The 14,468-nt window shown below is 34.2% G+C and overlaps 1 protein-coding gene across 3 annotated transcripts in view; it reads left to right on the forward strand.

Annotated features, from left to right (window-relative positions):
* The window catches only part of LOC149807866 (uncharacterized), an 84,725-nt gene extending 75,671 nt beyond the window's left edge, over positions 1-9,054 (forward strand). For all 3 annotated transcript variants that reach the window (XM_089971411.1, XM_089971424.1, XM_089971417.1), the window contains exons 10-11: positions 4,446-4,523; positions 6,523-9,054. In XM_089971411.1, coding sequence (XP_089827537.1) covers positions 4,446-4,521 — 76 coding nt within the window. In that variant the 3' untranslated portion in view covers positions 4,522-4,523; positions 6,523-9,054. The remainder of the gene's footprint in view (positions 1-4,445; positions 4,524-6,522) is intronic.
* Positions 9,055-14,468: the final 5,414 nt, after the last annotated feature.

Consider the following 14,468-nt stretch of genomic DNA (forward strand, 5'->3'; position numbering starts at 1 on the left):
CAGACAAATCAAGGAGGATGAGGGCTGCAATCTTTCCGCTATCCAAAGCAGAGAGAAGGTCATTAACTATAGAGTGGGATTACCGCCATAATTATATGCCTGCATTTTCTAATTTTCCTTGATGCATTATTGAAAATGGCTGTTTGCAAGTGCTACTTTAATAATTTTATCAATGTGTATTGTATTCTTCCTTGATGCAGATTGTACATGGCAGTTTGAAAATGCTACTTTCCTTCTTCATTATTGTCAATGGCTGCTTGCAAGTGCTACATTCATAATTCTAGTCATAATTTTTCTATTCTTCATTGATGCAAGCTGTAAATGGCTGCTTGAAAGTGCCTAGATCTACTTTCCTTCTGCGTCCTTGTATCTTGCAATTTGCCAGCTACTGAATTGATTCTGTAGTTTGTCTTATGGTAAATGCTATGTTAGTTATTACAAGCTTTAACATTCCATTTATAAACTTACTATATAACACAAGTTACACAAACTGCACCTTCCAAAATCATGACTATAATGTAGCATCAAGCATGTTGCAAGTTAGAATCAAGGAAGTTAGCATAAAATAATGCCTCATTATGACAACAGATGGCACTGTGACATGTCAATGTCTTACAATACAACTACTCCCCTGACCATAGCAACAAGAGGTTATACCATTTTACAGCATGTTTGGTTAGCTTTTTTAAAATAGCATTCAAATTAAATCTGAGCTGCTGATGTCTCTGAGTATTAATATTCAGAAGAGAGGTGGCCTGCAAGTAGCACAAAACAAATTAAATTTATAAAATTGTATAAAATTAGATGTATTTACACAACGTTATATTTCCGCTGACCCTTCCCACCCCATTTTATTTGAACATTTTGTCTGTTTAATATACCGCTGCCGCACGGTGGCAGAATAAGATAGCCACTTACAAGCATGATTTAAGGCCCTAATATGTTATATTTTCTCATTCACAATGTTATCAGTTTAGAGAATATTTATTGTTTTAGAGCTTAGTGCAAATTCTGCTTTTTGTAGCAAGAAAGACCTCATAAGGTTTGTGCAAATTGCAGATAATTGCACCTCGAGGCCATGCTTCCATTTCATTTCTTTATTCACCAGAGAGAGAGAGAGAGAGAGAGAGAGAGAGAGTACATTACAGAGATGAGGATTCTGTTTATTCTCTCAACCTTATACAGAATTCTTATATATGTATGGCATGGATGATTATGCAATAGCCAGCAAGTATTGTCACTAGCTGTCTGTGACAAGTACACTGTATGTCATATCTCCAACTTCATTTTAAATCTCCAATTCCAATACAACAGCAAGAGGCAAATGACTTGAAACAAGGACATCACATACAAAGCATATATGCTAAAAGAATAAGAACTTATTTCATTATATAAGAAAAGAAATTCTAAGAGTATGAAATATATTTTCTATACGTAAACATAGAGAACACTTCCATACAATTATGAGATTATATAGATATCAAACTGGAAACTACATTTTTGTATTATTTAAAACCATATTCATCCATATATGAAGTGGAAGTTTAATTTAAACTGGCATTCATGAAAACAATATTGTTTTATGAATTCTGAAACAGAAATTATCATACAGGTAGGCAGTTATAAGGAACAAATACCTGGATTGTCTTGTTACATTGTTCTTATATATTTATTTGCCGATCCCTTTTGTTTGTCGCTTTCACATGAATAAAACATGAATGAAGACAAGTTTTTCATACAGTCTGCTTTTGGATTGGACATACACTCATCATTGCAAATTCTGAGGAACTAAAACTAAATTCTTGATTGGCCAAGACACATTACCTTTTGTTTACCACATACATTTGTAAATTATGACTCAAGAACAGTCAGTTTATATTCCCTAGTGTCTGTTTCAACAATTAATCCCAAAAAACATTCCATTACTGGATCTGTATTCAATATATATACTGTACTAAAATTATCATCTTATGATGAATTTATTTTGTGGACAATACAAACAAGTTGTTTGCACTTGCTGTGAGCGAAAAGCCATGAAAAGGATTATATTTTATTTGCTAATTTGTTATTTTTGATATTTTGACCTACATAAAACTATTATATTTATAAACCTGAGATGAAATTTTAAATTTGGCCTCTTATCTCTAATGTATGTGCCTTGGAACAATAGAAAAGGTAAATTCCTTAACTTAAAAGTCTTAATCACCCAGCACAGAGAGAGAAAGAGACATATATAAGTTAGTTTCATCACAGAATAATAGAAACCGCTTGCCAATTTCTAACTGCATTTGTAAAATATCCAAGCAGAAAGTAACAGCTACTTTATAATTATGCAAGTAATTTTAGTGTGAGTTATAGGCTCCCAAGTACTATTCCTCAGAGAAGACACAAGACTGGGTTTCATAAATTAAACCCACACAAGTATCAGTTTGTTACTTTGTGAAAAATTGGGTCATTATGAGAAAATGGAGACATCTGATGTACCTGCTGGTGATGAGTGGTCAGTGAGCAATCAGTTTGTTTTTCCTAAGTCATATGGACATTTAATGGATAGTCTAGCCCATACAAATCCTTAAACTGGTCATTTTGATGTCAGTAAGACTTATCACAAAATCCTGAATCATTTTTATTTGCCGAAAATTAAAAGTAATGTTTATAAGCACCATAGATCGTGTCACACTTGTCAAATGGAAGGAAATTCCAATCAGAAGATATCTAAGGCACATCTGCAACCTATTCATGCATTTGACAAGCCATTTAACAGAAAAATGGTAGACTCTCGGATCTTTGCCTAATACCAAGTCAAGCCACCAATACTTGTTGACCATAATGTGTGCATCCTCAAGATTTCCACAGTCTATTCTTTTGAAGAATATTTAAGCAAAACCTGTTCTAAAAGTTTAGGCAATGTTTTTAACACTTGCTTGCCTCCTCAAATCTGTCCAGCACTTTTTATGTTTGATTATTTCCAACAACTTATGCATGAATTGGACATTGGACATCCAGCAGGTTAATTTTTATATCTGTCACCCAGAAAGTAATGAGGCTAGCTCCAGATTTTCCAAAACACTCTCACCTACCCAGGATACATGTATACCATTATATTGACTCAAACCTTATAAAGGACAGTGATCAGTAAAATCCTGCATTGTATAATTATTGAGTATGATCAGGAGAGATTTTTTCCCCTCATATTTGTATTTATTACCAAATGAAATACCCCATGACTACCCTGAAACAAAAACAGACTGTCCCAATACCCCCTTAACTACACAGGATATGTGTAGACAATTAAACAGAATATTACCAAATAAAAGGACAGTGATCTGTAAAATTCTACCCTATATAATTATCAAGTAAAATCAGTAGAGTTTTTTCTTTTGTTGATAATTGCTGAAGACTGTCCCAAAACACACTCACCAACCCAGGATACATGTATACAATTACAATGACTTCATGAAATATGCAGTTTTGGTGCATTCTCTCTTTTTCTATCTTTGATCATGGATAATTCACTAAACTACTTTCATATTGCAAAGAGCAGCACAATTACCAAGTCAGAAGCATGTGTCACTACATTCATATTTCAAAAATTCTTGAAACGTTTTTTTTTTAATCTTTAGTGTGACAAAAAGCAGCTGAATAATTAGAACCTAAGGGTGCTATATTTTTAAAATTTTGGAACCAAATTATTAATTTTTAATTGGTTTGATAATAGTAAGAATTACAATAAATAAAAGTGTTGTCAACCTTATCTGCTGGTGAGAAGATAGTTGTAAGTGGCGAGAGGAAGCAGTTGGAAGTGTTGGAAGTTTCCAATAGATGAAAATGGATGGATAATACATACATACATACATACATACATACATACACATTCACACACACACACACACACACACACACACACACATACACACACACAGATATTGGAAGTTTCTATTACACAAAGAAAGTGGTAATGCATATAATATTACTCTTTTGTTCTCCTGTTGTTATAAACTCGTCAAACATACTGGAAAGGACTCCAGCACATGAGATTTCTTGTATAACTGGGACTTTACAGACTCTAAGACCCCAACATTGTTAGCTGCGAAACAATTCTCAGTATTAGTATGGGGAATGACATAGCATTGTACATTCACATTTTTTGTAGTTTATAAAGAACCGACGTATCGGCCCTATTTAATCGGACACCTTTAAAGTATACATGAATCAGATGTTGGGTTAGTTAATTATATAACAAGCCTTTTATTAAAGATATTGAAAATAAGCGATACAATCTTCTAACCTCTCTCTCTCTCTCTCTCTCTCTCTCTCTCTCTCTCTCTCTCTCTCTATATATATATATATATATATATATATATATATATATATATATACATATAGTTAGATAAATATGTAGACAAGATGCTAGATTGACTAGCTGGTTCTAATTTCCTTTTCAGAAATGAATATGAAAAGCTTGATCCACACAGAAATTATGGAAACGATATGTATAGTCCTGTTGAGAACACATCATAAAGGTATGCATTATATTTATCCTGATGATTAGATTAATAATATTGCAAACATAGAAATAACTTTGATCATTGCTGTAGTGTTCTTAATCTTGAAAGGTCGGTTGGCAGATGAACTGTGTAGAGTTGTTTAGCTATTTTACAAATTTTCGTATGTTATGCAGAAAATTATATCATGCATGCACTAGATGTTTGTGCAGATTAATGGAAGGTGCACGATGATGAATTGATACCTGGAACCTTGTTACAAAATTGCTTTTCTGGTAATCTATATTATTATTATTATTATTATTGTTATTAGGTTGGTGACATTAAGCATGACTGAGCATCAGCATATTTGTAATTCCAACATGAAAGGAAATTTCTGATCACCATGTTTCGTTACTTGTTTTAAGTATTTGATAGACCTGTATAGATAATGAAATGTTATTGATATTAAAAGTGTTTAGGGAACATATGTATAGACATATTTATAAAATTTGACCAAATATGAGGCTCGTCAGAAACCCTGTTTTTGAATCAGAGACAGGAGAAATACATGACTGTTTTAAAATATACCATCCTAGTAGGTTTTTGAGATAATTGCATATTCCGTAAATCTGAATTCCAAGTTATAATGATCTTCAAGGATCTTTGAAAATTGATGTGCTAGAGCGTACTTCTGTCTAACAAATACACATCCTATAGACAGTATTGGGACTTAGCTATATGCATAAATACGAGAATTGTCTAAAATCTAGAATATGTTTATGCCCTTAGCTCGATTCCATACACAAAATGATGAATGTAACAGTTCAAATGTTGAAAAGAGGTCGTATTAAGGTATTAAAAGAAGTGTTGCCTTTAACATAATCATCGACAATACACACTTGGAGTTCCAAAATCTGCAGACTTGTAATGTACACTTTATTTTAAAACGATAAAAGTAAAGTAAATAACATTTAATGTGTGTATGCTGCTGTTGTTGCAGGCTTAACCTCATTTGTCTGCACACGATAGGCCATACATGGCAGCCTGTATAGGTGATGGAGAAAGAACCCGGAAAAACTCCGGGAAGAACCACCGACCAACTGGAGGCTAATGGCTAGTTTTCTCGTATACTCACATTAGCCGAGCCATGAAGTTGGTCGGCAGTGATCAGTAAATTAGTGCGCTTTAGATCCCAGGGCCATCCATGGTCCAAAAAGTATTTATGTAGGTACTGCATACCTGTTTCATTTTCTTTTACTGATTTGGTGTTGGATACAGGTATTCAGTAGTATTTCCTACTGAATATCCAGAAAGGAATAAAGTAGGTGTTTTCTCTGACATCTGACACCCATGCCAATATTCCCAGGTGCACTGAATTGCGATCGTGTTTTGCTCGAACACAAGGAAAATAACTGTTTTCATTCCTCATATAAATACGTGTTTTAATCTTATCATTTCACCCGTCTTGGCATAAAATATGTATCAAGCTTTTTTATGTATCATCTGTTGTTGTTAATATTGTTGGTTATGTTTCATACAATATGAGAAAAATAAGAAAGAAATTGTATCAGTCCATTCTTGTTCAAATTAGATAGAGCAAACAGATTGCTGACGTATATAAATATACATTAGTTTGTGTTTCACGCTCAAGAACACAGTTCCTTATTTGCATGAATTATTTGTCATGTTTCACATATTATCAGGCGGATTGCAATGGCCAAGGCAACTATTTACCAAATATCAGAAAGTTCTAATGTTGGAAAATCATGAATATTAAGAGATCAATCATTCAAATTGTGTCAAAGGATATCAATACTTTTCTGATTATGCTGTATCATGAATAAATTTACATCTTTTATCTGCACATTTGTCCCGTCAACAGTTACAGTACTTTTGGACAGATAGCTATTACAGTGCTACTTTTTCTAAAACTATTTTCTAAACTTATGATTAAATCACTACATATAAATAAAAAGCAGAAAGTTATATTTTCTTGATGATTTTATGTCAATATAACCTTTTGCTTGCATTATAGTTTCAGATAAAAACAGAAGAGAGTTGGGTGTGATTCAGTGTTAACCTGTCCAAGTATTTTCTGGGCAAATAATAAGACTACCGATTATTTGGAATTCACCATAGGTTCTATGTGCGAACCAGCATTATGTGCATTTCCTGATGAAAGAGCGCTGTTTCGTGTCGGTGTGTCAGATTCCCTTCGTTATTGACATATAGAACAACACAGCAATGGTCACATTTCTGATTATTCAAAAAAATTGTTCTAACCGAAATACATTAATAAAGATTATGTGGTCTGGGTCCCAGCTTTTACTTTAATATCTAAATTGATGTATTATACAATGCAATGTGCGAGTGATTCGAATCATCGCTGTTAATGTCTATGTTACATCGATAGTGGAGATGTAGGCATATTTTTCTCTTTGTTAATATTTCATTTTTTAATATATCACCCCGTTTGATTTTGTATGCTTGATTACAAAACCGCATAAGGACACAATTTTAAAGAAGAATGTTTAATGCAATACGCAACAAAGAATGATATCATTTATCGGACAGTACCTTTGTAAATTGACTAAGGGTTGTTTTCTTCCATTCATGTTCTCTTTTTTATTCTGACATTTTGTACCATAAAATAATATTTGCATCCATTTGATAATCTATTTGCTGTTAAAATATATTTAAGATATTGTTGCATAACTATTACCTGAATATAGGTAAATGCATTCATAGAATCTGGAGAATGATATTTGTTTGACATAAGGATACAATGTCTGTCCTTGTTTCATATTAGAACTTGGGCAGATAGTCCCCAGTGATGCCTTCAATATGATACACGAGACATAAAAGACGGATGACTACTGGGGGCATCACGTTAAATTTATTAACTTTGTATTATCATTGAATTCCCTATGGGAATAACCTATATAGCATTATCATTGTATAATTATTGAAATTAATTAGGTGTTCAAGCTCCAATATTTATGTTACATTTGGCATATTCAAAAACGCATTTTCATATTTGTTGAAAAAATTCTGAACCTGCTGCAAGATAATTCCATGACTAATATACTATCGTTGTAAAGATTCGGATACAAATTTCAATCGATATTTTCATTCGGAAATACTTTAAAAATGTTTAGCCTCAAATTATATTACAATAGATTTCAATATGACCGGATCATACATGTCAGTGTGAAGAACCCAAGAATAAATTATGTGGAATGCATTCAAAGAATGCGAGTGGTACTACAATATATAGTTATACATGCCTTTCTTTAACAATGATTTTTTTCTCACTATAACGTACAATTATGACATTAAAATGTATATCGTAAGGAAATATATATTGCAAAGCTTTAAGGAATGTGCCTTCCTAGTTGACAATCAAAGTAGTTCCTTAGCTCCTAATTTATATTCTCATTACATCTTTTAGTTTTTATAGTTGCTCAAGATACAATTGAAACATATTATATACAAAACAGGAATCAACTCTGAGGAAACATCATGTTTTATGTTGAGGGCATAGTAGCTGTCTTTTAAGCACTCTTGTGTGAAAGCAGTATAACTTTGTAATAATCGTTTTTGCCAATCGACAAACAATGTACATGCATATTAGTTTTCGTTTTTTTGCTTCTGTTTTTTGCTTATTTGGTTTTCTATAAGTTTCGTTGTTCTTGCCGGATTTTTTTTTTTTTTTGCAATTTGTTATTTGATTAACATCCAGCATACATGATAAATACTGTTTAACATGTTTTATTACATTAAATATCTCACTTCCTTTTCAAAATAGTTTCTTTTCTAGTTTTACCTATAGTGAAACCTAAGTGACTGTTGTTTCTTATTAATTTGCTTCGTTTGAGTTTTATTTTTTAGGCTAGGTAAGACCGGAGACATGTGTTTTGTTATCGAAAAGATTAATTAATGTGCACTCTATATTGTTGCAACTATTGCTAATTTTGTGAACGTTTAATACCCTTTACAAGCCAGTCAGTATCACTCAGCTTCAGAAATAGTGTTCGCAACTTGTACAGCATTTGGTAAAGTTCACAGTATTGCAGTTAACTTAATCTTCCATGTCCTTCTTTACATTTATTTGCATTAAATGAAATTCAGATCTCACCATTATAGTTCCTTTTTCAAAATGTAAAAAAACAAAACATGCACGGTTAGCAGTAATACAATTTTTCTGGTATTTTCACATGCAAAAGAAGATTATGTTTTCTTTTCGGTATTGTGATGATTGTGCTCCATGCATGTTACATGCTTTTGTATTTAATAGCTGCAATTCGTAAACCACTCAATATATATTGTTATGGATCCTTCTCGCTTTGCATTGCAATAAGTAACATGTATATTGTCTTGAAATCATGCTGCATTTACTACTACTTTTTTCATGTTGTTTCACTAATCTTAAATTGGTAAAACATTGTTTACATGCATTTGATGTACATATATTAAATGTATAATATCTACCGTTCTTTCACATTATTTGTTACAATTGGCACCTACTTGTTTTTACCTAAATAAAACTGCAGATTTCATCATTGAACATTCATTATTTTTTTATTCATATATGCCCAAGGCGTCGCGGGCTATGGAATCTGCATCAGTTATTCCACGTGCAGGTTTAATAATATATTCCATGAAACAATATTGAATTGCAAGAATCAGTGATAATGTGGTGCTATTAGTATTGCCACTCGTCGTCGTATATTTTATAGGAGTTTATCGTTTCGCCAGATTTTTGTTGTCTGTGTTTGTGGCACGTATTGATGTGTCACAAGATCTTCGTGTTGGCATGGGTGATTTTACTCTGTCATAAATGCTGCATCTTATAAATGGTCAAGCACATGATCTCGTGTATGTAGAACAGTATCCTGCAGTACTGCTTCGTTTATACAGTCCATACTTGATAAACATCGCGGACCCACATGTATTATATTTTATAGTCACATTGTTCCTAATTTGACAATTTAATATGTTTGCTCAGTAAATTGGAATGCATTTGTTACAATGCATCTACTATGATATAGTTATAATTGCAATAGTTTGGATAGTTTAGCGGAGAATTAGAAATGGCCATAATATAACTGCGAATACAAAATCACTGAAAAGCCAGACTCAAACATATTATTCTGAAATTAAAATACCTATGCATTTTCTCCGCAAGACAAACACAAACATGTGTCTGTATAACAGAGGGAGAGAGGCAGACAGACAGACAGACAAAGATAAAAGTGTTGATGTGTGCAAGATAAATATTTGTTTTAACTGTTATTTGGAAATAATCATTTAATTTTACCCTCTTTCCTTCATCATTAGCTTCTCGTGGGTCGGTGGTTCTTTCCGGGGTTTTCCGGGTTCTTCCTCCACCATTAATACTGGCCGCCATGTATAGCCTATCGTGCTGAAAAATGGCGTTAAACCCCACAACAACAACAACAACAACTTTCCTTCATCATCATCATTTATGGGAACAAAGGCCTCAGAACTTGTGTTGGGTATTTTGAATGCTTGTGACGAATATGTAGACAATAGAAAATCTTGAAGTAAAAGTAATACAAGGTATAAATCTTTTTGAAAACAATTCTGGAGAGGTCGGATAGATAAACAAAATCAGGCTGAGGATGAACTCTTTGAAATAATTGTTCAAGGTGATCTACATATCTCCCCATATCAACTGTTTTGTGTATCCAGTTACACACCGACACCAGCTTGTGCTCCACCGAGGTCAGTGATAAATAACGGACCACGGCACTATATGTTTTGAATGGGCGATTTTGTCAGCATTACGAAGTGTTATAACCATGACCAGCCTCGAAAATACCGGCAACACCTGGGTGAACATAATCTTAGCAATATTGAATTTCCTGTGCAGGTTGCTAAGGCCAAATTTAACCAGTTTAAAATGTTTAACATCAGTATCGCTGTTAATGTGTTCACTTGGGATGAACAAAACTATATACTTGCAATATCCCCACATGCACAACGTGGACAAACCCATATTGATTTATTGTTGCTGAGTGGTATGATTGTTCCAGATCTGTGTAATACTATATATGGATAAAGAATCTTACCCAGTTGCTTAACAGACATAGCAAATACAATGGTAAAACATTTCCATGCAGATGGAAACATGGACACTTCCCGACCACTTTTGCAATTTGTCATCATTCTATTAGTCATCAGCTTACGGTTGAATGATGTCCAAGGAAGTCCACTATTGCATTTCAGATCGCACAAAAAGATACTATTAAATTGTTAAAGCTATTACTGGTGGCTGTTCTGTACTGGCTGAAACTATATGCATTTACTCTCGTAGAAATGTTTAGCGGGGAGTATCTGCTACTCTTTCATTAATAGGACGTAATGGGTAATGTGCTTGTTGTGATGGAGAATCAATCCGTTTCGACACCGAAAATACATCAAAGGACCATTCCTGGTTAGTTGGTTTTAATTTGTCCACATTAAAACTTTGCAGGTACGTACAGTTAGCACAAAAACAAGCCATCTGTAACATTATGTTCTGTGTAAACGTAACAGTCTATGTTTAATCATATTTGTAGGTTTTAAAACTATTCCAAGAGTGATTATATAGCTTAACTCTGCTAATGACCAAAGGACGCAGTGTTACCCAGTCGTGAGATCGCTGCGATTTCATTATTAATTCATGTGCGTACTGATATCCGAATTTCCGTTCCGTAATCGTGCGATTAATTAGTTCCACAATAGTTTGTCAGGGTGTTGATTGATATGTCCAAAACAAACTCGATCTTAATGTATGGATGTTCCTAAATGCGCTTGATGTAATCTGCAACAGTTGTAGAATCTTTGTATCTGCAAATGTTAACGCCTGTAGGCAAACCTCGTGAAACTATCATGTGGAAGAAATGAGAAATCGGTCTGATGAACTTCACTATTGGTATGGAGATTAAACCACCCATGTGAAATTTTTATGGTACTGGTAGGTACATTTGCCATAGCTCTTGTTTGGCCAACTTGATCCATTTTCCGGCCTGCTGTATATTTTGATGTTTTGGCTTTAGTATGGATTTTTTATTTATATGAATATAATTTACTTTTAATGGCCACCACTTCAGGATTTGATGAGTGGACATGGTCGAACACTCGAAACAATATGGCTTTTATGCACCTTTTGATGATCGATGTTTCCGTTCGCCTTTTGAGTGTAGTGTTAATCTCACTTAAAGACATGCTTGAAATCCATGTCGGCACATTGACGTTCATGGGTTGATGATGATAGTAACATGAGGCATTAACAGACCTAAAGATGCCCCGCCAGGCTTTGGTTGTTTGTTAGAGTCACGTCGTATATCCTACCGTGTACCGGGTCCGCACTAATTGTATCAAGGGTTATGTTTATCACAAAGGTATTTACTCCACTGTGTTTCACTTGATGCAGTTAGCATAGAAGCAACATCACTGCCAACTGATTTATAACCTGGACCTTGTTCGTCCATGGCTTTCTCAAATGGAATTTCCTATTAATGTGAACTTTCTTTCTCCACAGTGAGACCGTTCTTGGTCATCTATTACTTGTTTGAACTCGTGTCGTATACGGACATATATGAAGACATGATTGTAGTATATACTGCGTTATGCAAGATTGTCATTTAAAATGAAACGATCTCAAGATGTTAAAGGGTTGAAAACTCCGCGGAAACAATGATCAAAGATATTTCATTCATTGACTTACCTGCAAAAGAGAACACCCTAAACCATCCTGAATATAACCAGTTTTTTGTTACCAGACTTTGTTGATGCATCGAATAATCGCCATGGTGGATCAGACACAAGCACAGATTGTTGGCAAATATGACTTTACGATGGCTAACATGGGGCCGGGGTTTACGTGATTGCGCCATGCAGCAGATGTCCATCTGTGTTATGTTATTTTTGGAAGATTTTCAAAAATATTCAGTGACAAAGTGCCTTAGTCCATGAGAAGTGAAGTTTATATTGATTGCTTTTTCACTATCCATAACACAACTATGTGTGTTTGTATGTATGTGTGTGTTTGTGTGTGCGTTTGTAAAAGGCGCAAAACTGGGACATCAGTGTCAATACACACCAACAGACAGGGGACCCACCTCGAAACGAAACGTCCCCGTTTTGTACTTTCGGCTTCAATGGAATGTCCAGGCCTTATTTAATGATACAAACATAAAATAAGAGTATCTGAACATGTACCCATTTTGTTGGTATTTTTTCACATCATGCTATACACAATAATATACACGTCCCACTCGACAGCAGCAGAAGGGGCGAACAGACCAGGTTTTTTTCCAAATTTGAAGGCTCCTATGAAATAATTATTTTTGGAAACCTTTGTTTTCAAATTTAAAGGCTGCTACGGGGTGTTATTTTTGATTGAGCAGACCTATGTGACATCCCATGTGTATCAGTGACACATCGATGAAAAAAATAATAAAAATTTAAAATATTTTGTCGAGACCAACTCGATATCATGATCGTGGATCATGTAAATTTATCGTTATAAATCCGTGTAGAGTTGATTGAGCACGACTAAAATAATTTTTAAACTTAAAAATATCCATGTCACCATTACACCAAGTTTGATGAATATTTCTTAGCGTGTGCGTGTCAACACCATTAAATACTGCCAAAATGTTACAGTTATCCCTGATTACTTTAGGAATTTGTGTATATCGCTGAGTTACATAAATAATGTCTGTATTTTTATGTCTGCCGCGAGAAAATATCCTCACCGGATTTGCTTGTTTATCTAACATTACGTCGTCGTACACAACTAAATTATTTATTTCTCCGTCAAGATTTTCTACAGATGGTGCATCATTGATATCTGTGATAAATTCAATAACATTATTGCTTATCTCGGACGCGTTTTTGTTAAAATCTTTTAGTACCTGATAACATCGCTGATCATCGACAGATGGTGCAACTAAATACAATTTATCCCATTTTAACCACCGCATTATCAAATTTAACAATAACTGAGTTTTACCGGATCCTGATGGTCCTATTATTATCACTCTAATCGAATTTGGTAACGCAGTGTGATGTTTAACTTGCTCACGTATTTTTGTGGCGGAAAAATCAATTACATTCATGATATAATAATATTTATAGATTTATATTGTGTAAAATGTCGTTCACGCACTCCAACGATAGGCCTAACTAAAGTTACGACGCGTAATAATAAACCAGCAATGACTGGTGCGTGCGCAAAATGTGGGACAAAGACATTTAGATTTACTTCTGGACAACCTAAACAAAAAAGAAACACGGCGGTGATATCGCAGCAAAATTAACATCATTACCTGGTACACTTTGGGCAAAATATTCTGGAGAAAAACATCTTTCCGGGTATAATTATTGTGGTCCTGGTACTCGATTAGATATTAGACTTGATAGCGATAATAGACCAAATCCAAACGAAGAACCAGTAAATGCTATAGATGATGCGTGTCTTATTCATGATATTGCTTATCGGAGTGGTGATTTACAACAAAGGCATCTCGCAGATATAAATTTAATTCACGCGTTAAATTCTATTCCTAATAAATCTATCAAGGAAAGATTAGTTAGTTGGTTAATTAATACCGTGATGAAAGGTAAATTAGTATTCGGCACTGGTAATTAATAATATGGAGTCAATTTGTTATTCGCCGTGGGGATTTTGGCGAGGTAAAGCAGCGATTAGTAAACTTGCAAAAGCTGCTCATGTAAAAATTCCCGTGGCGGCATCGTGGTTATCTAAGCAAGCTGTTTGGCAAATTTATCTTCCTCCACCTAAGAAAATTGAACACGTACATTTTGATGTTAGCGTACCTAACGAGGTTCATCAGGCTGATATTATGTTTCTTCCACATGACACCATTGACGGTAAAACTTACAAATATGTGTTGACGGTTGTTGATATCGCTAGCAGATATAAAGAAGCGGAACCGTTAGCAACTA

Source organism: Sinohyriopsis cumingii, chromosome 1 (genome assembly GCF_028554795.1).
Source record: "Sinohyriopsis cumingii isolate HCF-2022 chromosome 1, ASM2855479v2, whole genome shotgun sequence".
Lineage (NCBI taxonomy): Eukaryota > Metazoa > Mollusca > Bivalvia > Unionida > Unionidae > Sinohyriopsis > Sinohyriopsis cumingii.